Source organism: Toxorhynchites rutilus, chromosome 2 (genome assembly GCF_029784135.1).
Source record: "Toxorhynchites rutilus septentrionalis strain SRP chromosome 2, ASM2978413v1, whole genome shotgun sequence".
Classification (NCBI taxonomy): domain Eukaryota; kingdom Metazoa; phylum Arthropoda; class Insecta; order Diptera; family Culicidae; genus Toxorhynchites; species Toxorhynchites rutilus.
The window spans coordinates 105,189,007-105,213,877 of NC_073745.1; the positions used below are offsets into that span (position 1 = coordinate 105,189,007).

Consider the following 24,871-nt stretch of genomic DNA (forward strand, 5'->3'; position numbering starts at 1 on the left):
TAACACTGAAGAAATTCGTGACGCAGTTACATCGTACTTCAAAAAGTTGAACGCTACGCGCTTCGCGCTCGAAATAGAAAAACTCGTGCCACGCTATGAAAAATGCCTCGAACGTCACAGCGATTATGTAGAAAAATAGAAAATGAAACGTAGATTTCGAAAATGTCCTTGTTTTTGTCTTAACTTTATTTTTTCGCGATTTCTGAGGCACTGAAACATATTTTTGAACGACCCTTGTATGTTACCACTACGCCAGATCGAATAGTTGACGGGACGGTGACTCTGTATGTGTAGCGCACTTAAGTAGGCTTGATTCCGTTTTTCATAAATCTGAAACTTCCGACATAAATAACAAAAAAAAATTACACGTCGGTATTTTGTTTTTATTCATAATTCATATCATGTAATCACACCTCACTTTCGACAGCCCAACCGATTATTCTGTATTTTTATAATGATGCTTTCCCCTTATCGCCTTCGGTCGCCATTTGAGCTCGCCAGCTGCCATCTACATCCTTCAGCAGCTGAAACATATTAGCTACATTGTGGATATTTTTAGAGCCAGTTTGAAACGCAGCCGAAAGCCCAATTCTGTCAGCAAGTGTTTTCGGCACGAAGACAGTCGGCGTGAGACCCAAATATCCCGAGGAGTCGTCACCGCAATCATCACATGGAATATGCCGAATGTTCGATGGTACATCATGGAAATATGGTAGATAGTAAGCTGGAACTACGAACAAAACATGATGGAAACATGATATGATGCTGAAGAATGTGAGTGTAACGCTTTAGTTTTTGAACTTACTTAAATCAAGATTCAGATCAATACTCAATGCCCCCAGTAAACCACCGAGAAGACCTCCAACGAGACCAAGTACAGGTCCCAACAGCGGGACATCAGCTTGCGGACCGCTAACCGATGGAGATGGCGTATTCGTCTGATGACAACAGGGATGCCACATAGTTCCGTTTTGATTGGTCGCAGGAGTTGGCCGTAGAGTAATCGGATGTATCGTCGGTCTAGGAACGGACGTAGGTTTGGTGGGTGATTGTGTCTGGATTCCAGGGTTGATACTCGGTGGACGCGTTGGATTTCCAACGCAAGCCCGCGGAAGGAAAAATCCAGTCCAGCGTAGCTCACTTTTAATAGCGGGTTTCTCACTGTCGTTAGAATCTTTTGCTTCGGAATTACTGGAAAGGGAAACAGTACAACACACAGAGTTTTGTATGTCACCTCTAGATCAGAAACGTACTTCACAGACGGATCGTTGAAGAAAATTTGCACCGGAAATTGGGGTTGTATCACACGATAGCCGTGTGCGTCCGATACGTAGTGAGTCACTCGAGTACGACCGTTTTGACCTACATATCCGTAACAACCGTATGTGACCCCATCCAGTCCTCGAGTTTCATAGCGAAACTGACCGTTGTCCTCGGTTTGGTAGCCAAAATTGTAGGTGCCTATATGATGAACAAAGGTAATGACTTTTCGATGATAGGAAACATAAATGTAATACCTGTTCTCGGATCGAAATTGAAAAAATTAATCTTAGCCTCCTTTTGATTTTGGTCTCTTTCGTTAGCGCTACTCGGAGAAATGTATGCCAGCGATAGCTACAACATTGAAAAAATATGTGAACAATATAGTAGAATTAGCTTTCATCTAAACTTACTTCGACAATTAATATGCAATAAACTATGGTATTCATTTTCACTGGAATATAATCAGGACAATCCGACGACTCTGGGGGACTCAGCCCAACTGTTGAAATCTATCAACGAATGAACCTATTTAAAGCAATCCATGTGCAAGTGATCTACTGCCCTGTTGAAAGATTATAAATGTTCTCTTTTTACAGCCCATCAGCGAATGTCTGCTGAACCGACGTTTTACAGAAAAAGTCCAGAACAAATTGGCACAACATCCTGTTGACAAAGGGTCGATCAACTTTGCAGCCAGATAATTCCAAGAGATGTGTTCTGGGAAATCTTTCTGGATCGCACTTAGGTAAGAGACAGAAACATATGACTGCTCTTTGAAGGTTGGTTGCAGCCACCGCTAGCATGGCATCAACAAGTGCAGATGCATAAAGATGCATTCTTGGTGGAAAGATGTTAAGCTGCAAAACGTGAGAACAAACGCAGCGGGATTAATAATGATGGACTTGCGTATAGTATACAATTATCAGATCATTCGGCGCGGGAAGGTATCGAGCTAGATTTCATTAATTGTAAGAGTAATTAAAAGAGCTTAATATGGTAAGGAAGATCGTTTCAAAATTAATTAATATTATTAATTTATATTGAATTTGTGAATAATTAAATAATTATCAGTTGATACTATGTATTGTAATCAAAGAGTTTGAATGGCTGATCTAGGATCAATTATGTCTATCCATCTCTATGTTGAATTCGTCTCCATCTGTGGACTAGACATAAGCTTTAGTGGAGTAATACCTAACTCACGGAATATTAGTTATGGGAAGAGACAATACACTCTGGAAACCAATGATATAAATCTCCCTTTTCGCTATGACTTTGTTATGTTCTATTTTTTTTTTTTTTTTTAATAAATTACTTCTATTTCCTGTTTTCTACTAGCAGATACAATATTGAAATTGATGAAGTGGTTGTTGGAAAAATTTTCTTGGATCATGTCTCAGAAATTCCTTTGATACTCCATTATCGACGGCAGGAATGCATTTTCAAGTAATGGTTGCATTATTTTGGTTGAAATTTGTTCAAAACAACACCCTTAACATTCATTCATTCATTCAAATTGATCAAATCTCTTATGAAAAAAATTACAACAGTTTACCAACACACTTAGTCAATGGAAGCATTGGTGACTTTCTAGATACTAAGAGTTTTTTTCATATCATGAATAATCCTTCTCCGCAAAAGTTCACCCTCGAGAATCGATTCTCACACATATCGCATCTTACTCGAATGAATTGAGTTTTGACTACTAAAACTAGTGATACAGAAAACCATCGTTGAATGATGCCAAAAATCGATCCATAAGCTATCGACAGGAACAAGTAATATGAGCAAACCAATTGAAAAGGCTTCAAAGTTGCGTAGAAACATTGCATTAATTTAAAAGCTCTCTCTATTAGATAAAATAAAAGAAAACGTTTGTCATCTTTGAAGCAGAAAATACCCATACGGAGAAAGCGAACTACCCGTATAGTTCCTGTCAATATTTCTTAATATTTCTCGAAAAACGAGACATTAGCAAATTCGAACAAACTGGATCCGTAGCGGATATTGTCAAACCTGTGCATCATCGTAATGTGCGTTCGGCCGAAAATATTGCTGCTATTGCTGCCAGTGTGGAGGATGACCCGAATGTTTCGATTCCACGGCGTGCTCAGCAATTGGGCTTGTCAAACACATCATTGTGGCGAATTTAGCATTTGGACTTGCACCTACATCCACATAAAGTCCAACTGGTACAAAAATTAGAGCGTGGTGACCATGGAATGCAGGAACGTTAGTGCCATTGAAGAAGAAGAAGACCATGGAATGCGTCGGGCATACGTCGATTAGGTGAACGAACAACAGAATTTTCGCATCAAATTTTCTTCAGCGATGAGGCACATTTCGAGCTCGGTGGCTATGTGAACACCCAAAATTTCCGTATATAGGGCTCAGAAAATCCACACGTGATTGTTGAGAGGCCATTGCATCCGCCAAAAGTCACTGTTTGGTGCGCATTATGGTCTGGTGGAGTCATCGGGCCGTATTTCTTTGAAAATGAGGACGGTGAGACGGTAACTGTGAATGGTGAGCGCTATGGCCGCATGTTAACCGATTTTTTTTTTGCCACGGGGTTATGCGAAAGACCGTGTCTATGCCAACTCTCCGCAAACTCTTGAACATTTGAAAGACAACATTCGTGAAGTTATGACCGAGATACCGCCCCATATGTGCCGAAAAGTCATCGAAAATTACCTGTTCCGGATCAAGGTGTGCGAGGAGCCCTAGGTGGACATTTGAATGATGTTGTATTTCACACATAATGGCATAAACCAAACTTTAATTTGAAATAAAAGTTTCATCGAAATTCGAATTCTAAGTGTGTTTTATTTCAATTTACTTTCGGAATTTAAAGTTGGAAAACCCTGTAGATAGAGCTAAGTATAGTTCGACAATGTTGTAATCCCAATTATTTGAGACAACTTTGTAGAACAAAGTTTTTCTCTATCTCTTGAAATAATCGATATAGCCTTAGTTACCTTAGGGTTACCATGAAAAAAAACTATTTTTTCGTTCTAACTTTTATATTTTAAATTCTACATGCAAACTGTCTTCGAAAGACTTTTAGAGCTTACTAAGACAACCATTTTTCGATGCAGAACTTGTCGGTATCTTAGCTTCACTCAAAGTTATTGATATTTCTTCCCAAAAAATACGCTCTCTTCAATTGTTTGTCATTCTTTCTGGGGCAAAGTAAACAAAGTTTATTGGCGGCATTTGAAAGAGCATATTTCACTCTACATGATGTGTTAAAACTATGTTATTTTTCGTATTTGAGTAAATCAAAATAGAAATCATAAGTTTTCGGGTAAAAAACTATCGATAACTTTGAGCAGAATTAAGATATATACAAGTTCTGCATCGCAAAATGTTGGTATCGATAAGCTCTAAAAGTCGTACGAAGACAGTTTTGATGTAGAATTTGAAATATGAAATTTAAAGCAGAAAAAACACGTTTTTTCATGGTCACCCTAATGCAAATTAGAAAAAAGAGCTAAATTGATTATTTTAAAAGATAGAAAAAACTTTGTTCTACAAAGTTGTTTAAAATAACTGGGGCTACAACATTGTTAAACTATGTTTATCTCTATCTATAAAGAAAAGAAAGTTAGATTTTTCATTTCATTGAAAATTTTGGTCACCCTATTTTTGATAACATAAAAATGTGCGCTCTATCATATGTAACAACTTTGTCTAAGACAGTTTTTGTCTAAACAATAAATATCTCCCACAAAGTTGTTTTTAGCGCTTTCTATCTGAGTTGCATTAGGTTAACTATAAAAAAAACGGGTTTTTTACTCTAACTTTTATATTTTAAATTCTACGTCAAAATGGTTTTCGTACGACTTTCAGAGCTTATGAATACCAATATTTTGCGATGCAGAACATGTTAATACCTTAACCCTGCTCAAAGTTATTGATGGATTTTCATCCAAAAACTGATGATTTCAATTTTAATTTACTCAAACACAAAAAATAACATAGTTTTCAAAATCACATATTACATAGAGTGAAATTTGTTCTTTCAAATTCCGTCAACAAACATTTTTTATTTTTACCCCAAAAAGAATGACAAACAAATGAAAAGAGCGTGTTTTCTGGGAAGAAATATCAATAACTTTGAGTGAAGTTGAGATATTAGAGCAAAAAACAGTTTTTTTTCATGGTGACCCTAACGTAACTTAGACAAAAAAACGCTATATCGGTTATTTCAAGAGATAGAGAAAAACTTCCTTCTACAAAGATGTCTCAAATAATTGGAGCTACAACATTGTCAAACTATGTTTACCTCTATCTATAAAGATAAGAAAGTTAGATTTTTCATTTCATCGACAATGTTGGTCACACTATTTCTGACAACATATAAACGAGCGCTCTATCATGAGTAACAACTTTCTATAAGACAGTTTTTGTCTAGAGAATAACTGTCAAGCTCTAAATGCTAATTTCCACTTGAATGCATCTCCTGGACCATTGTGCATTGTTATCTGCTGTGACATAGTTAACATTAAACTAGTCAAGTGAGAAAGTGGAACTCTAAACATTTCTGTGAATCCGGAAGAGCAGAGTAGTTTGTGGAAAAAGCTAAAAAATGATCACAGTCTTTGTATAACACTTTGTGTTACGGATCCTGAACTTGCAATTGCTTTGCCTGAGATTCCGAGACTTGAATAAAACCTCCTTAGTTTTGCTAAAAAAACTGAGTTTTAATTTTCCATGTAAAGTTCTGACCCTATTCTACACGTCTCATGAGAATAAGTTGATGCTCACTCCTTCTTAAAATCACTAGAACATTCCTCCTTAGCTTCTCGGATGATGTTTCCAGCGTAATTACGTTATTTATGGTATTTATTGAAAGCTTCTTGCCTAGTTATTGCATTTTGCTATGTTGATCGTCAAAATTAGTCCAGTAGTTCAAAAGTTATGTACTTTTAAAAAATGTCATTTTTGGAAAAAGGGAGGGAAAATGGATTTTTCGGACAACCATAAAATGGAAATGAGCACCCTGATGAACAAATGAAAAAAAGGGGTCTAATATTTTGCGATAAAGAGCAAAATTATCAATTTTCACGGAATCATTTGTGTCCAATCAGGCTCGACATTTAATTGCGTCGAGAGTGGGCTTTTTTGCCACATTTGTTTATTTATTTAGGCTCATTAACAGAGTCGTGTTTTAATCGTGTACATTAGAGTGCCAATGAAAATGATCATCTCGAATTTTCAAAGGAAACTTGATTAAAAATACTGATTCCCATGAAAAACCACCCTATGCAAAACATCAGCCCAATCGGACTTCATTTACTAGTGTCGCACAGCGGTCAAAGTTCGAGTTTTTTGAGAACCGAAAAATCACCCAAAGGGAGAGTAAAGGAAATCGGGGTTTTCGAAAAAAAATCGATGCCCAATGTCTTCATATTGCATGAACGTCGAGATCTACTGTCATCTCGATTTTTTTTTGTGTCAAAAATCGACACAAATAAATTCGAGAGTGATATAAACGAGACTTGATAAAAACGCCCAGTGATATAATCGAGGCGTCACTGTATTATACTTTTTTAATTTTTTTTATTATTAAATTGATAAATCTAAAATTAACTGGTAGTAAAAATCATTCATTTTTAGAATTGCAGAGGTCGAAGGATATGCAGACATAGAAATTTCAGACTCCCCCTCATTTGGGGTTGATTACTGAATCGAGTCTGAGGTGAGAAACTATAATGATCTAAGGAACGAGCTCCCCTCGATGAAATCTGTCCCCCAACCCTGTTCGTCACTTTACTTCTATTTCGGATGAATGTCGGGAGTGAGAATTGACCTTCAGTGTGAGAGGTACGAGTGTTACCACTGCGCCAGATTGTCTCCACGATTCCAACATATAAAATAATACGAAATAATGAAAGTGCTATTTATACGACTTTTTATGTGCATATTCGGGGGAAATATACCGAAACAAATATGCACTAGACTCTGATTATTCTGTCCAAACTTGTTAAATTTTTTATGTTTTCAGTGTTAAATACGAGCAAAGTTTGGATTAATAGTATTGAAACCCATTCCTCCAGACATCTCATTGATAAATTTCAATCATGAATATGTGTAAATTTTCGCTCCCTACGCTTTCTTCCCAGATAGTTTCATTTGCAAGAGCTACATTGAGAAAAGAGTAAAAGTATTTGACAGATTTGCTCCATCTCAACGGACATTTTTCATGCGATTAAAACAAAAAAAAGTTAATGGGTCTGAACATAAGAGCACGGACGGGATTTTGACATAGGACTGTGACTGTGTAGTAATTGCATTTGCATTGAGTTTTTTCATTGTTAAAAAATTGTATTTTTCAACAGTGGAAATAATAAAACAAGTGAGCAATTTAACAAATAAAAGAGGTATGTTTTGCGATCGGATGCGAAGGTAAATCATGTATTATGCATTCTTTCTTCCAACTTAGTTCCCATGAATGGTGTATTTAACACAACATTGTGTGCAGTAATTCAAATTAACAAGATGGTAAAGTAATCAGATGCAAGATTTCATGCGTAATTTAAACTTCATGCAAGATTTCATCAAAGAAACGAGGAAAGTGTCACCCATACAGTGATAGTTCATTAATTAGGAGGAGGCAACGATTATCATGCGAAGACTTATTGAGATCGGCATTACATCGCATCACAAAAATTGAACGAAATGAAGTATTCATAATTTTCATGACTCATATTCATAATTCTGAATGACTCAAATCCTTCTATGATATATTGAGCAGTAGAACCAATACGACTTGATTGTCTGCACACGAACATCATTTCACCGAAAAAGCCACTGCTCCCGATGCCTAATAATAAGAATAAGACATTGAAAATAAATCACAATACCATAACTATCCATTAAAAATAAAGCAACTTCATGATTTCATGTGTATTTTACCTCAAAATATCACGAAATCGTGATATTTTGAACTTATGTTTTCGTTTCGTTTCCCCATAAATTTCATTTTCAATGCAATAAATGACGATTTTTTTTGTTTACCGATCCACATATACTTCACCTACCATTCCACCCTGTCATGTGTCCTACTGATATTTATCAATCATTTTCAGTTAAACAGTTGAACTTCCTTCCAGAAGCCTATTGTCTTTCTGTGTTCGTTACAATCCGTTTGAAGGTTATGAGTACATACAACAAACAGTCCTACGTCAAACTTCCGTCCGTGCCTCTAGGCTCAGACTCAGCTTCTTCTTTTTTGCTATATTCTCTGTTCGTGTTTCAAGCAAAAAAATGCTGGATAAATTTCCTATCCAATGGTATATAACACAACATATTTCGCAATAACGATTTTGACTAACATGCTTTTAAAAACTCTCAATGAATCGTTACATTTTTCGTAGAGTGACCCCCCTATGCTTCATTCAAGAGAATATCACAACCTTCATAGTTTGCGTACATTTTCACCCCTATCTACGGTAAACAACCGCTGGTTTGATGAACTCGTGACAAGTACTAATTCATGTATATAACGCAATTGTTTGTCAACAAACCCGCACTCTTACGATCGCCGAATTCAAGATCACCGTCTGGTTACCCCTTCGTCGTGGTGACATACTTACGATTTGTAGTTCCTCAAAAGTGACTTCAGTTACCACGTAGCCAATGATTGGACCGGGAAAAAATTTATATCCATTTTTGCTACACGTATGTTCCCACATCAGCATCAACAACCTCCCATTTGCGCCAAATTAACACGAGCGTGAACGCCATCCTGAGGACTCGCGCACAACGCAAGTGCGCAAGTGAACCAACGGAAGCGCCTGCGCACTGTCCCACCCCCAAATCCGCGCGAGTTATATACAGAATTGCACCCATTGCATCGAACCGCTATCGATCAGTTACAACCGAGGTCCGTTAGCAAGTGGTGTAAATAATAGTTTATTGGTAGTTCTGAAGAAAATTCAAGGTGCTTTTCGTTGTATGACTTGTGAAAGTTCTGCGATAGTTGATGTCTAGGAGGTGTTAAACTAGCTGCTACTAGTACATGTGCGAAGTTTGAATTAGATAGTGAACGTTATGGAAAATAATCTGAATAATAGTTACTGTGGAAAAGATAATAAAAACGTTTCCAACGGACTGAGTGTACGTAACTGATTTTTTCAATGTTTTCAATCATACGGATATCTATCAAAAATACTCTAGTTATTGTAAAGTTAGGTTTGTTAAAAGGACATGAGTGCAAAGGTTTGTGACCGCGATGTTTACACTTTCGGTGCATGTTGTGGCGCCGTAACTGAATTAGATGTTGCGCCATGTAATTTGGAAAATCCAGATAGTTCGCAATTTGCCAGCGGAAAACCCGCCACCATCAATGTGGTGCCATCTAGAACCGTTTTTGAACGTGTGCCAAGAATTTCAAGAAGTTGGAATTTCCAATATCATTGTTTTGGGGAATGAATGTACGGCGTTGAGTGGTTTGTTTTGGGAAATCCATTCTTAAAAAGGATAGTATTTATAGATTCGCCGAGTTGATGGGACAGGAACATAATACTGCGGATGCGCCAAGTGCGAAGCAGATCGATACTGTATTGAAAACATATGTAGTTGTGGGGGTGTTCATCAGTGAAAGTTCTTCGATTGATTAGCTTCTGTTATTTATACATTAAGGACATGGATGTATAGCAATCGAACAATGTATAAATATATGTGGGTACCTACATATGGATGATGTTGTAATTTCAACACTTTCCCATTGAAATTTGAATTTTCTTTCTCTGATTTAGCATAGAGCTCACAGAACCTTTGAAGACTGCATGTTACCTATTTGGTGACCGTTGGCACAACAGTAATTTTTAATTTTTGATTGCATTCATATGAGCAGGAACTAACGCCAAACAAATCATGACTTTGTTGCTGATCACGATATAACTGTATTATAATTCACACTGCAATTTGCAGAAATTTTTCACAATTTCGAACAGTATTCCAAATGGCTACGCGTTCTGTGCATTTTTCCATCGCCTTTGACTCTGGTTATTTGCTGAGTTTTTGATTTCTGCTAGGAATTATCATCGTCAAACGGCTTGCAATGGATTGCCAACTGATCTTCGATGTACATTAGCTTCGTGAACATATGATGTTGCCCTTATGTACAACATATTAGGCTGTCAAAAAAGTCCTGCGGTATTTTTTTTTTTTTTGAATTTTCATTTGTTCATAAAATTAGTTACAATCATCTGGTTTAAGTCAAATATGCGCCGTTTTGTTCGATGACTTGTTCCCAACGAGATGCCAACTGTATAATACCCCTGTTATAGAAGTTCGCTTCCTTATTGGCAAAAACTCGGATAGCCAATTTTCACAGGCCTCTTTTGTGGCTAACTTTTGACTACCTAGCTCGTTCGCCATGGACAAAAACAGGTGGTAGTCACTTGGTGCAAGGTCCGGACTATACGGCGAATGCAAAAGAACCTCCCATCCGAGCTCCCGGAGCTTCTGGCGCGTCACCAAAGAAGTGTGAGGCCTGGCGTTGTCCTGATGGAAGACAATGCGGCCTCTGTTTATCAAAGATGGCCTCTTCTTCATGAGTGCTACCTTCAAGCGGTCCAGTTGTTGGCAGTACAGGTCCGAATTGAGCGTTTGGCCATAGGGAAGCAGCTCATAATAGATTATTCCTTGACAATCCCACCAAACACACAGCAGAACCTTCCTGGCCGTTAATGAGGGCTTGGCCACCGTCTGAGTCGCTTCAGCGGGCTTCGACCACGACCGTTTGCGCTTCACGTTGTCGTAAGTGACCCACTTTTCATCGCCAGTCACCATCCGCTTCAGAAACGGGTCGATTTTGTTGCGATTCAGCAGCGATTCACATGCGTCGATACGGTCAAAGATGTTTTTTGCGTCAACATGTGTGGCACCCATACATCGAGCTTCTTTGTGAATCCAAGCTTCTTCAAATGGTTAATAACGGTTTGATGACTTATCCCCAGCTCTTGGCCGATGCTACGGCTGCTACTATGCCGGTCTTTCTCGGCTAATTCAGCGATTTTGTCGCAATTTTCGACGACAGGCCTTCCGAAGCGTGGCGCATCTTCGACGTTTTCCTCTACACCAGAACGAAAACGTTGAAACCATCGTTGTGCGGTGGAAATGGAAACTGTATCGGGTCCATAAGCTGCACAAATTTTATTGGCAGCTTGAGATGCATTTTTGCCTTTGTCATAGTAGTACTGTAAAATATGTCGGATTTTCTCTTTATTTTGCTCCATATTTGCGACACTATAACTCACAAACGACTTAACCAAACAAAACACTGTCAAGAACTCTATTATAGCGCGCAAAAATACCTTTCCAACAAGCTATAGTATGACTCGATACAATGAATACAACTAGAACTACGCGCTTACAACGACACCTCGCGGAAATACCGCAGGACTTTTTTGACAGCCTAATATATTTTAAATTTTAAGAATGATTCAATTAAGATCAAACAATCCGTTCTTGTGCCGGTGAGAGATGTGTTGGCTCGGTTAGACCTTGATTACATGTCCCATATATATGTTTTCCTTAAAGCTATAGATCTTCGTGTGTGATTGCCCCTACATCCTCATACCCTCCTTTCCTTCCTTTGCGGGTAATTCGTCCCCTTGCTATAAATAGTAGAATAAGTTGAAATGTAAATACACTATAGATATACGAATAGATTTATAAATTGAGTGTTCATCAACATTGTTACAATTTCCTTATATCCCATCCTTCTCCTAAAAATATGTCACCCTCCTAAACTCGAGTACACCGCGAGTAATCGGTTTTCCACCTTACTAACCATAGATGTAAGAAAATTGTTTATATATATAGTTTTAAAATTATATTTAAGAATTCGGCTCCTTTAAACTTAAGTAACTGAGCCTGTAAAAATAAACGAATTAAAAAAAAAAAACCCGTTCTATCTCCCATCCCCCATGTCGAGTCCTGTTCCATAAACTCTATTCACATTTACAACCGCATGGTTTGTGTTCTCAGCTTTTTTCAGCTTTATATAATAAAATCGATGCTTGTGAAACCAAATTACAGTTTGTCGATATTTATTTATTAGTTTATTGGAGCAGGAGGCAAGCCCATTCAAGTGCTGCTTATTCAAGTCTTTTTTTAATGGACAGACTAAAACTGCTGAAACAGAAGCACGCATATTCATAACACTAGCGACAGACACAGTGGCGTAGCGTGACTGTGTGACACCCGGGGCGGGTGGCTTGAGTGTCATCCTCCAACCACATCTTGTTATGAAGTCTTCGTATCGTTCTCTAATGAAACATCAAATTTACCGATCCAAGAAACTCGAATTTAAGGACATAATCATGATTTTATAAGCGTTTGGATTTTATTTACAGAACAAACAGGAAAAATTGTAAGAAATATATCATACATGATTTGGGGTTAAAGAAAGATCCGTGCCTTTTTTTTTAAATATTATTTCATTTAAATGTTTGTTACAACTACGTTTCCGGTGATCCATGCGTGGAGGCTAATTTCGTGTTATTTTTGGGACATATTGGCTGGAATCTTAACGATAGCACGTGTGATGTTGTCTTCAAGTATTTGAATTTTTTTTTCCAAAATATATATTTTTATAAAGGATCATATGGCGTTAGCCTCACGGGGCCGGGAGTTCAATACTTTGACCATTTTTCTTATTATCTATGTTAGTAATATGTAACCGATTACTCGCGGTTGGCTCGAGGTTAGTATTACAAGTGTTTTCGTAATTGGGTTGTTGCTGTCTCCAATGCTCTGTACATGTGCCCGACACGGGATACTTCCTATTGGGATGCAGCTGACCCTTAATCAGCAACGCCCCCCTAGTCTGTACCTCATATCTAGCGTGGTGCGTCTTTCTCGACTCGAGGAATCCAGGATAGAATGGTCACTAACCGGCGCAATCATCAGTTCATGTAGAGTTGTCATGAGCGGTACAACCTTTGGCTCTTGTTGAATCATCAGTGGACTGCACAACCTTTGGCCCGTGTATCTGTAAAGAGTGTGTGTATGTATTGCCGCGACTAAGTAAAAGTTTATCGATCGGATAGGAGGGATATGAAACGGGGACACAACGAAGGAAACATCATTAAACGTTGACATCGGCGTTTCTGAGGAACAGGTATAGATGAAGCAGAAGGTCAGGATCACGGCTACCTAAGATATCCCGAACGGGGATATCCGATTGTCTGCCTTGTGCTCTCAGTGCTCTAGAGAGCTGAGAGCGAGCAGCATGGAACCGGATACACGACCAGACAACATGCTCGATGTCGTGGTAGCCATCGCCACAATCACAAAGATTGTTTGCTGCGAGCCCAATACGATAGAGATGCGCGTTTAGGTTATAGTGATTGAACATAAGCCGAGATATCACGCGAATGAAATCACGTCCTACATTCAATCCCTTGAACCATGCCCTCGTCGAGACCTTAGGGATAATCGTGTGTAACCAACGACCGAACTCATCTCCACTCCACATGCGCTGCCAACTTACGAGCGTGTACAGACGAGGAATGTGGAAAAAATCATTATAAGAAATTTGCCTTTCAAAAAGAGTGCCTTCTAAAGCGCCCACCTTAGCTAGCGAGTCCGCTTTCTCATTCCCCGGAATCGAGCAATGAGAGGGAACCCATGCTAAGGTAATCTTGAATAATTTGTCGACCAAAACACGGATTGCCTCTAATGAGCTGAGACTGTCTGAAAAAATAAAATAGTGGTCGATGGGCAATGTTTCAATGATCCCCAGTGCGTAGTATATCGCACCCAGTTCAGCAACATACACGGAACAAGGATCTTTGAGTTTGAAAGAGGCACTGGAATTTTCATTGAAGATGCCAAAGCCAGTGGACCCGTTTATGAATGAACCGTCAGTAAAGAACATTTTATCAGATCTAACTATGCCCCCATATTCTGCCGTAAATATCGGCGGAATAGAATCGGAGCGTCCATGGATTTTATGTCGCATGGACAGATCAAAAATGACAGAGGAATTGCAAAAGTATGGGAAGCAAACTTGGTTGGAGATGCCTGGTGAAAGGTGCACGTCGTGGGTAAGGTACTCATGGTATAAAGACATTAAACTTGACTGAGGAATCAGTTGGAGTAGATTTTCGAAGTTATCAATCACCAATGGATTCATGATCTTGCAACGGATGAGAAATCTGTAGGATAATTCTGTGAACCGAAGAGTAAGCGGGGGTACTCCTGCCAAAACTTCGAGACTCATCGTATGTGTCGAATGCACACACCCCATTGCTATACGCAAGCAACGATATTGTATTCTCTCCAGCTTGAGAATATGAATCCTGGCAGCTGATCGGAAGCAAAAACTGCCATATTCTAACACTGATAATATCGTTGTTTTGTATAACTGAATGAGGTCTCCTGGATGGGCACTCCACCATGTTCCGGTTATTGTTTGGAGAAAATTGATTCTTTGCTGGCATTTCTGTTTCAAATACGCAATGTGTATTCCCCAGGTACATTTAGAGTCAAAATATACTCCAAGGTATTTGAAAAACATCGAGTGCTTGATCGTTTTGCCGGATAGGTGAAGCTGGAATTATTTGAATTGATGCTGATTTATCGGCTTAAACAATCGATTTGGCATACCCTCACAAATACAATCCAAGGGCGTCAAATCGCTCGATTTTGGTGGCCAATTGGCTGGTCTAAAACGAGAGATGATTTAGTTTTTTTCGAAGATGTTTTTTTTTATATAGTGATTATTACGCTGCAGCAGGGCGCGTGGGTATTCTCTCTAAATCTGATGGTACGTTTTTCTCAGAATCTAAGCCTGCTGAAATTGGCATGTAAAAATGTACAAATGAATTATTTAAATTGTTACGGAGCCGTATCCTGATTTCATATCTTAATTTTTCAATTTTTCATTATTTTTATTATAATTTCATTATTTAATTTTTTCTATATATTCATCACTATTTTAGTGAATTTTGTTTAACAAATAACCAATTTTTTATTCAAATGGTCTTCATTCTGGCAATTTTTCAATTTTTTCAAAAAATTTCATGTCTTTCGAGAGTTTCCAAATTTTCCGAAAGTACCACAAATGGGGCACCGTGAGTAATCTCTCGATCAGAAAATAAGCTGAGGAAGAAAGTGTTAGCATCGAAGCAGATCACACCGCATTACGAAAGTATGGGCTAGGGTTTACTTTTGCAGATTCTCTAAGACGTGGTGAAAAAAACCTGCTGCTGACACTTTAATAGATAAGAAGGTTATTATAGGAATTTAGGGATTATAGGATAGATTAGATAGGGATTATAACTTGCGGTACAAGACGTGGCGAAAAAGTTTGGTATCTGAGCGACTAACACAATGCGTACTAAGGAGAGAAAGGGTCTGTAGACTCGTCGATAGACGGAACAGTCTAAACGAAGCACCAAACAGACCAATCAATGAACCAAGGATTCGGAGTTTGCGAAATGCCATTACTCTAAGGATGTGTCAGAAACCAACTGTATCAAATAAGCTAAAATAAAAAGTTGCAGTAGGTTATGTTCAGAAGCTTATGGGCAATGCCAAGAGAAAAATCAGAGAAATCGTTAACCAAACGGAAAATAATAAACTAAAAATAACAAGAAATGAAAATAAAATAATAAACTTGAATTGAAGTAAGAAAGAAACATAAATGTGAAATTATTTGGCTGATGGCTCGCATGGAATAGGTGCAATTACTTTCCTCGCAGAATATCACCTGCTTGAGTGATCCGGCAGTTTACAAGTTCTTCTTACCAGTAGACTTTGAGCTTATGAAAAGCTCAAAACAGCAACTCAAAAGTAACGCAGTCTGCACTGTTTACTGCGTTGATTATGTGGAATTGGGAGGCAAATACAAAAAAAAGACTCATAATCAGAGTCAGGGCTCGGCATAGTCATAGTCAACTGAGGATAGTTAACTGACTATGGGGAAATTCCGCTCCGCATCCAGTTGGAAATGACTGGCCGTATCCAGTTGGAAATGACTGGCATATCACTCAGTTTCTCCGCCGTTGGACAAATTAATGTTCAATAAAATTTCCGAACAAAGCATGTTTTCTTTGATATTTTTTTTTTTTTGCACATTCTTCATGTGTCAAACTTCTAAAGTCTCATTTTGATATTTTTTCCATATCATTGCGTTATAATCGTGCCATCGCAAATAACACTGTGACATCGTACTTGCTCCTCCTATAAATTCTGGAATAATGTTAAAAACTCCTCAATTATTGGATGTCTTATACAAACATTTGGTAAAATTGCTAATATCCATATTGAGCCATCTTGTAGACATCCTGACTTGACATTTCTTAAAATCATTTCCAGTCTTCTTCCGCTTTATGTTTCATATCACCTTCGATGAGTTCTCCAATCATTTTCTAAATAAATATACGAAACATTGATGAGTCTCGCATACTAGGAAATCGTTGGCAACACGCATGAATTCCTTTTTTAGGTTAGTCTCATTCACTCAAAAAACGTACTCTTAATTTCTTACGTTATTTCCATTAGCGCAAAATGGAGATTCTAGAGTATAATTTAGGCATCTAGATATTGTGTTGAGAGCATCATCAAGTTCATTTAAAATTTTGTGAATGTTTTCGATTTCTGACAAAACATTTTCGGAGCGGGATACAAGTATTTGAAGAAACACTAATAACAAACGCCCCTTTTTTTACATACTCTGATAAACTCTTGCCAATTTAGAATCGGTATGCTTTCAATCAGATATATCTCAGAATCTGTCTCACTTAGAATAACACTTTATTGGAAGAAAAAGTTCTGTATTTTTTGTTGGTCAAAAATACAATATGAAGTTTGCGATTTCTATTCCTCTCGAATGGATATTCAAACTTTGGACTTGATACATACCATCTACTCCTACACATGCTGCTGGTCGACCTGATCGGATGTCTTTCTCCAGTGTCTGCAAATTAAATTATAATTTCAGCCATTTCCACTCTTTTTCAGTAAAAATCCAATAAATTCCGATTGGGCGAATTCCTTGCAATTTAAGAGGTCCATCTCTTTCTAATGACGTCTACGTCTACCCTTGCGAGCGGCCGTCCGGCAGTAAACCGGAACATTCACCATGGCGAACGAAAACATGCGTGTAGGCATGTTTTTGAGTTCTTTCTTTGTTTTATTTATCAATTCCTTCTCAGTTTTCGCGACAAAATTGTTGGAGTAGATCTTACGCTTCAGGTTTGCCCAGAAATTCTCTATGGGGCGCAGCTGGGGGACGTTGGGCGGATTCGCCGACTTGGGTACCGCATCGATATTCAGCCGTTCCATCTCCTCTAATGATCGCTTCGAGTAGTAAGACGCCAGATCCGACCAGAACACCGCGTTTTCGCCCTTATGGTATTTCTTGATGAACGACGACGCAACTTCCGGCAGGCACTTCGTACTATAAATTTTTCTCCGTTCACGGCCAGTCCGTAGCTAAATAAGAGCGGCTTCGACATCTTCTTCTCGTTGATTGTCAGCCACAGCAGCATCTTCTTGGAAAACTTGGTGTGTGAAATAAATTTCAGTTCGGAGCTCACTGCCTTCGTGGGAAAAGTAAAATACAAAGTGCCCTGCCAGTCGTTGCCATCCAAGGTTAGATAGTTCTCGTCGTCCATCACTACCACAACGTCACGATTCGCCGAGAAAATCGACTTGACCATCTTATTCAGCCGCTTCCGCTGCGTCATTGCCTGCAGCTCCGAGGCACTTTTTCACTGTTTGGCTGGTTGCACCGACCTCCCGGCAAAGCGCACGCAGCGTTGTAGCCACTTTTCCCTCGTTCTTCCTCTTCAGCATCCTTTGGAGCTGGATGCTTGTCGCTCAAGGTCGGTGCTCTGATTGTTGTCCAGTAATGCCAAGATGTTGTGGATGCCGGAACGAGCGTATCCGGCGTCCACAAAGTGCCGCACGATGTCCGTTTTCGAGGCGGCGGGGTACCGTTCTTTGAACGCGCACACTTCTGAACGGAGTAGCTTCACTGTTTTCGCCATCACGGATAGAGTTCGACTGAAAGAGCTGTCAAAATTTTTCTGCTCACTCATGGGTTACTATGATTGATGCTACATGGGTAGTTTCGTCAGTGCGTGTGAAGGTAAACCCATGAAACATCTGAAATTTTTGTCCATTTTTTTTAATGCAAACATTAAGATCCTGTTTGGTTTCTTCATAGCTGGATACATGAAGAAACCTTTCCAAGTACGAACATTTCGAACCGTACTGTGAATAGCATCGAATTTGTTGGTCACATCCACGTCCGGAGATCCCGGATTCGTTTCGAAAGCCTTCATGATGTACTTATGCAGTTTACAGTCTACTATTCCGTTTCGACGCCTCGATTAAACCTTCCGAGGAGCAGACAAACGTTTCTTAAAACGTTAGTGGTTTTGGCAACATTTTTTGTGACTCTTGTATCCAGCCATGACGGGTTTTCATAACTTTTGCCCAAAATTAATATTCTTCTTTTATCTTCAATCGCGGGGCAATTTAAGAAAAAAAAAACAAATTATTCCCACAGGATGTCAAGAGAAAAACTTTGTAAACAAACTACTGCTAAACACCTCTCATCAGTGGCATCTTGCTTAATTGTCCAACCTCTAACTATGCAAAAAATACATTGAAGTCACATCACATTAATCAAATGGCTACGAACATTGCCTAGCATTCAACCGCTGAACACAATAATAATAACATTTCTTCCACGAAACTCCTTTTAGCATGCAAATGGAATCGCTCTCGCCATACCAATTTCGGAAACACCCAGCCGGGAAAAATGGGGTAAAGGAGTGGAGTTCATGCTGTCCTGCATTGCCTACTCGGTAGGTTTCGGAAACATCTGGAAATTTCCCTATACGGCTCTTGAAAATGGCGGTGGAGCGTTTCTGATCCCATATCTGGTGGTGCTGTTCGTAATCGGACGTCCAATCTACTATCTGGAGATGGTGATGGGACAGTTCTGTAGCCGAGGGTGCGTTAAAATCTACGACATGGCACCGCTCATGAGAGGTAGGCAAATTTCACTTTCCGCACGTTAGAACCTATTCTTCGATGACTATGAACATCATTTTAGGTGTTGGTGTGGGTCAATCCATCGCCATGTTTGTCGTTATGACTTATTATACTCCGGTGCTGGCGATCACTCTGTATTACCTGATCGCGTCCTTTAGCACTGAGCTTCCCTGGAGCACATGTGATCCATCGTGGAGTCACTGCATCAACTCTAACTATAGGGGATATTTGAACACAAGCGATCCAGAGCTGCAGAACATGAATGTTTCGGCTGAACTCTACTTCACGTAACTCTTAATCGTTATAACGTTGACGCATTTTATTGACTTTATTTGTTAATTGATTCCACAGAAAAACCGTCATGCACAGAGCTCCCTTGGCGGACGGTATCGGATTCCCAGACTCCGATCTGACCATTTGTCTGCTCATATCCTGGCTCGTCGTAGCCGGTATTCTTATCAAAGGCATTCGAAGCACGGGGAAAGCCGCATACTTTCTCGCGCTTTTTCCTTATGTGATCATTTTGGTTCTCTTCATCCATTCGTGCACGCTGGAGGGTGCCTGGAAAGGGATCATGTTTTTCCTGACACCAAAGTGGGACCAACTCTTCACGGCCCGAGTGTGGATGGAAGCCGTGACGCAATGCTTCTTCTCGCTGTCGATCTGCTTTGGTGGAATAATCGCGTACTCGTCGTTCAACAACTTCTCCAATAACGTTTACAGGTTGGTTGGTCGTTCAATATGTGTGTTATTCATCGATTTAATTTTCACCGTTGATTCACAGAGATGCCATGATTATCTCCTGGCTGGACACATTCACCTCCATAATCGTAGGCTGCATAGTATTCGGAGTGCTGGGAAATCTTGCCCACGTGACACACAAGGAGAACATCCAGGACGTGGTACGCCAAGGGCCTGGCCTAACGTTTATGGCATACCCGGATGCGATTGCCAAGTTCGAGTACCTGCCGCAGCTCTTTTCCATCCTATTCTTCCTGATGCTTTTCATCGTTGGCATCGGGAGTAACCTGGGAGTGATTACCAGTATTATCACCGCTATTCGGGATCGCTGTCCGGAGATTCCAAACTGGAAGGTGGCTAGCACGATCAGCGTTCTAGGGTTCAGTCTGAGTACCGTTTACATGGCTCCTGGTGGATTGGATCTTCTGGATGTGTTTGATAACTATGGAGCGAAATATGTCACGCTTACCTTTGCGTTGTTTGAATTGATCACCTTCGCGTGGATATACGGCGTGGATCGTATCTGTCGGGACATTTATTTCATGCTGAATATTAAAACAAGCAAATTCTGGCGAATCTGTTGGGCAATCGTCGCTCCCGTGGTCGTTGGGGTGATCCTGGCAGGAAGCTTCATCGAGCACAAACCGGTTGATGTTCCGTGGGAGTACAACGGTGAGCTGGCTGGTAATGGCTGATCGAATTATTTCATGTATAAATTGTTGCTTATTTCTAGTGATGGGATGGTTCGTCTATGCATTTGCGGTAATCCAACTGCCAATTTGGGCAATTTATTCCGTGCATGTTCAGGAACAGAAAGGATTTCTCGAGAAGTTGAAGAGTGCCTTCAATCCCACCAAGGATTGGGGACCGGAGGATGAGAACACACGAGAGGTGTACATGTTGTCGAATGAAAAACATAAATCAATCACTGGAGCTAGTGAGAAATCCAGCGTAGGAGCATTTGTGTATAGGAGAATTTTCAGTTGACAGCTTGCCACAACCTAGCTAGTATTATGTGATATAACAACTGCAAATAATAATAGTTTGTTGAAAACTTGTGAATCATAGATTAACTGTTGAAAATTCAAAAGTATTAACCTATTTTGGACTGCGTTTCTATATTGTACTCCACAAGAAAAAAAAGATTTTTTGATGATTTCAATAGATAGTCAACTAATAAGATTCTAGTCTAAAACGAGTCGAGAGTTCCAATCACCGAAAGGTAATTGGTTGATTCCGATAGTTACCAGTTATTAGGCAATATTCAGGAAGGATTTTCTGACAAATTTGTCAGTTTATTTATTTTATTAAGTGTAGTTGAGTTATTCAGTGAAGTGTATTGTCCTGAAAATAAACTAAACGTGATTCCAATAGATGTCTTGATGTTCCTTCTCTAATGTAATGTATTTTCTACTTGAAATTATTAGAGTAGTATAGAAATTATGAAATAATTATATAACTAAAAACGACCTAATAACTAATAACGTCCACAGAACTGCAGGTGACGTCGATCTATCTAACCGGGCAACTTTTCCCGATTTGAACCATTTAATGCTTTTCAGAAATCTTACGCAACCATAACGTGCTTCATAAAATTTTAACGTACCTCAAAGTTTAACATATATCGCTAAATTGATTCTGTGTCACAACTTCTCGTTGAGAATCACCTTCTTCCAAGCACCTTGGGTCAGATCAACTGATCCTCACTTTTGGCGCACTACTGTGTCCGTCGAGCTTCAGAAGAAAAAAAAATACATAAATACAGAAACAAATTAAAGTCGGAAGAATGTGTGGAAAAGTCGTTATATGACAACTTGATTTATACGAATTTCTATACAAATCTTTTGGTGGCACCAACTATTAACTAAATCGACGGATCCTTCAGCTGAGCAAGGCCTCGATAATCATAGCTCAAGAATAAGGATACTCAACAACTTTGGTCGTGAAGAAGACCATTTGTATCTAACTTGTCTGGAGAATTGGAAAGACCTGAAATACTTCTAAACACTGTTGGATTTATTCGCGATGCTTCGCAATCAAATGTTGGATGAAAATGACCCGTATTTTTTTAACTTTTTCCATTAGGGTGCCCAATTCCATTTTAGGGTGGTTCGAAAACTAATTGTTTTCCCTTTTTTCCGAAAATGACTTTTTTTTAATTTTTAACTTTTGAACTACTGAACCGAATCGGGTGATCGACATATCAAATTAAAGCCAATAAGCTAGTCTTCGTCGGAAAAAAAATTATTTTATTTTATTGTCGTCAATCTAAATTGTAGACCGATACATTCTTAATACTACTTAAAACTACTTACTTAAAACTAAAAATCTAAAGAGAGCTGGCTGGATAATTTATCCGTTTAATTAAAAAGACGATTGTTAATAGTTACAGAATAAATTTTTTTTTATTTATTTATTTATTTCGTCAAACCAGCGTAGACTAAATATGCTGCCCAAATATTACAGTGAAATTTAACGATATCTTATTCTATTGAGATAGTCTTTGAGCATTGACCTTGACATGGTTACATCAATTGTTTCACTGTGTTCGTTACAGAGGCTCATCATACGATTAATAGGACTATATTTGGCAAAATTCGTTCTTCGATAATATATGTAAAAATGTTAGGGTTTCTCAAGTTCCTAATCGGTGCGTAAAAATTTAGGTTTTCTAATATTTCTTCTGAGTCCACTCGTTGTGATATGATATCAATAATAAATAGAATCATGGCAGAGTTCCGACGTTCTTTTAGGCTTTTAATATTGATTAGCATACAGCGTGCTTCATATGGAGGTAGATGATATGAAGACCAGCCTAGTTTACGAAGTGCAAATAACAAAAATTGTTTTTGTACAGATTCAATTCTGTCTTCGTGTGAAGTTATGTAGGGGGACCATACAATACTACAGTATTCGAGAATTGATCTGACGTATGTAATATACAATGTTTTTATTGTGTACGGATCGTGGAAATGGTAACTAAAGCGTTTAATGAAGCTCAACATATTATTTGCTCTATGGATGATTGTATTATAATGATCCACGAAGGTTAGTTTCGAATCTAAGATCACACCTAAATCTCTTACTCGTTGACATCTACTGATGGGTTGATTACCCAGTATAACACCATTGTTCAATGGTGTTCTACTTCTTGTGAAAGTAATCAAAGTGCATTTCCTAACATTGAGCTGTAATAAACTCTTAGTGCACCAATTACTATGTCAACTTCATTTTTGAATGTTTGAGAGTCTTCTTCATTCTTTATTTCCATATACAGTTTCATATCATCTACGTAGATAAGTGCCTTAACACTGTTAAAGCAAACGTCATTAACAAATAAAATGAACAAAAGTGGCCCCAAATGAGAGCCTTGAGGAACTCCGGATGTAACAAATATTGGTTTTGAAATTTCCCCATTAAATCTTACCATTTGGGTGCGGTCAGTCAAATATGATTCTAGCCATTTCAATAGCTTGACCTCTATCCCTATTTGTTGAAGTTTAAGAAGGAGTAGGGGTATATCAACACGATCGAAAGCCTTACTAAAGTCAGTGTATAGAGCTTCAACTTGATTACCATTATCCATTGCATTCAAAGTGAATGTGACAAATTCCAGCAAATTTGTTGTTGTTGATCGTCCTTTGAAAAAACCGTGTTGCTTATTCGTAATTCGTGTCTTTAGTTGTCGAAAAAGTTTTTGGTTTATTATGGCTTCAAAGAGTTTTGGAATGCAAGAAATAATTGCTACTCCACGATAATTTCTTACATCGGATCTATTACCGGATTTGAATATTGGTACAAGAAAAGAGTTTTTCCATATTTTTGGGAACCTTTCTGATTCCAATGACGTATTGAAAAGCCATAAAAGTGGATGAGTTAATTCAGATGCCCTTTCGAGACATCGAGCTTATTTAATGCGTCAAAAATTTCAATGTAAGTTAGTTTTCTGACACCAACATCACATGGAAATTCTGGAAGAAATGCAAAGAAGTCACGATCTCGGTCCTCCTCAGCTGTTACAATATAAACTTTTTGAAAAAATGTTGCAAAGAGGTTGCAAATTTTTTCTGTGTCATTCCCCACGGTATCGTCAAGGTACATGCGTGATGGAAAACCATTGCTTTTTAATTTTGTTTTTATGTAATTAAAGAAACTTTTCGGGTTAGATTTTATGTCCGACTCTGTTTTTAAGCTGTAATCTTCAAAAGCGCTTTTAACAGTTGAGTTGAGCTGTTCGCAAATGTTCAGATATTTTTGGAGATTAGCGTCAGATTTGTATTTCTTATAAAATTTATGTGCCTTCTGTTTTTTATTTTTATTTTTTAGATTCTTATGCTTTGATTAAACCAAATCGGATATTTTGTGTTCATATTTCTCCTTTTTCGTCTTGTTGGTATCTTCTGCTCTATAATTTCATTGATCATCGAGTAAAAAGTCGTCACTGCTACTTCAATGTTTCCCACACTTCTAAATAAATCCTGCCAGTTGATATAGTTAAGCTTACACCTGATTGATTGGTAATTTGCTTTAGTGTATTCAGAGACTTCCTCAAATTCATAATCAAATGGTTTTTGAGTGTTATCTATAAATATAGAATATTCGATAGCTGTGTGGAAAGCTTCATTTTTCCAAAGTGGAGTTAATGATTCGGTCACACAAAAATCTTCGGTCATATTTGTCAACAAGATATCCAAGAAGCATTTCTGTCGATTCTGAACATTGTTTATTTGATTCAACCCAATACCGGCTATTTTATCAAAAATAAATTGCAGAGTCTTATTATCACCAACAACTGGAAGCAAGATAAATTCATTTTCAAAATCAGTGATAAAGT

General features: G+C 38.5%; 2 protein-coding genes across 3 annotated transcripts; one reads left to right on the top strand and one right to left on the bottom strand.

The window, feature by feature from the left end:
- Positions 1-320: 320 nt before the first annotated feature.
- On the bottom strand, positions 321-1,822 carry LOC129770584 (uncharacterized). 2 transcript variants are annotated; one of them, XM_055773508.1, is made up of 6 exons: positions 1,674-1,822; positions 1,518-1,614; positions 1,254-1,461; positions 806-1,191; positions 414-730; positions 321-336 (listed from the first exon to the last, which is right to left on the bottom strand). In XM_055773508.1, exons 1-5 carry the CDS (start codon positions 1,707-1,709, stop codon positions 450-452), a joined length of 1,008 nt encoding a protein of 335 aa, XP_055629483.1. In that variant the 5' UTR covers positions 1,710-1,822; the 3' UTR covers positions 321-336; positions 414-449. The 2 variants fall into 2 exon arrangements, with proteins under 2 accessions (XP_055629483.1, XP_055629482.1); XM_055773507.1 differs by lacking the exon at positions 321-336 and having other exon boundaries at positions 363-730.
- A 7,319-nt stretch (positions 1,823-9,141) lies between these two features.
- On the top strand, positions 9,142-21,398 carry LOC129767503 (sodium-dependent nutrient amino acid transporter 1-like). The gene is made up of 6 exons (XM_055768480.1): positions 9,142-9,387; positions 19,005-19,293; positions 19,358-19,583; positions 19,648-20,019; positions 20,081-20,709; positions 20,771-21,398. Exons 1-6 carry the CDS (start codon positions 9,322-9,324, stop codon positions 21,022-21,024), a joined length of 1,836 nt encoding a protein of 611 aa, XP_055624455.1. The 5' UTR covers positions 9,142-9,321; the 3' UTR covers positions 21,025-21,398.
- The last annotated feature ends 3,473 nt before the right edge of the window (positions 21,399-24,871 follow it).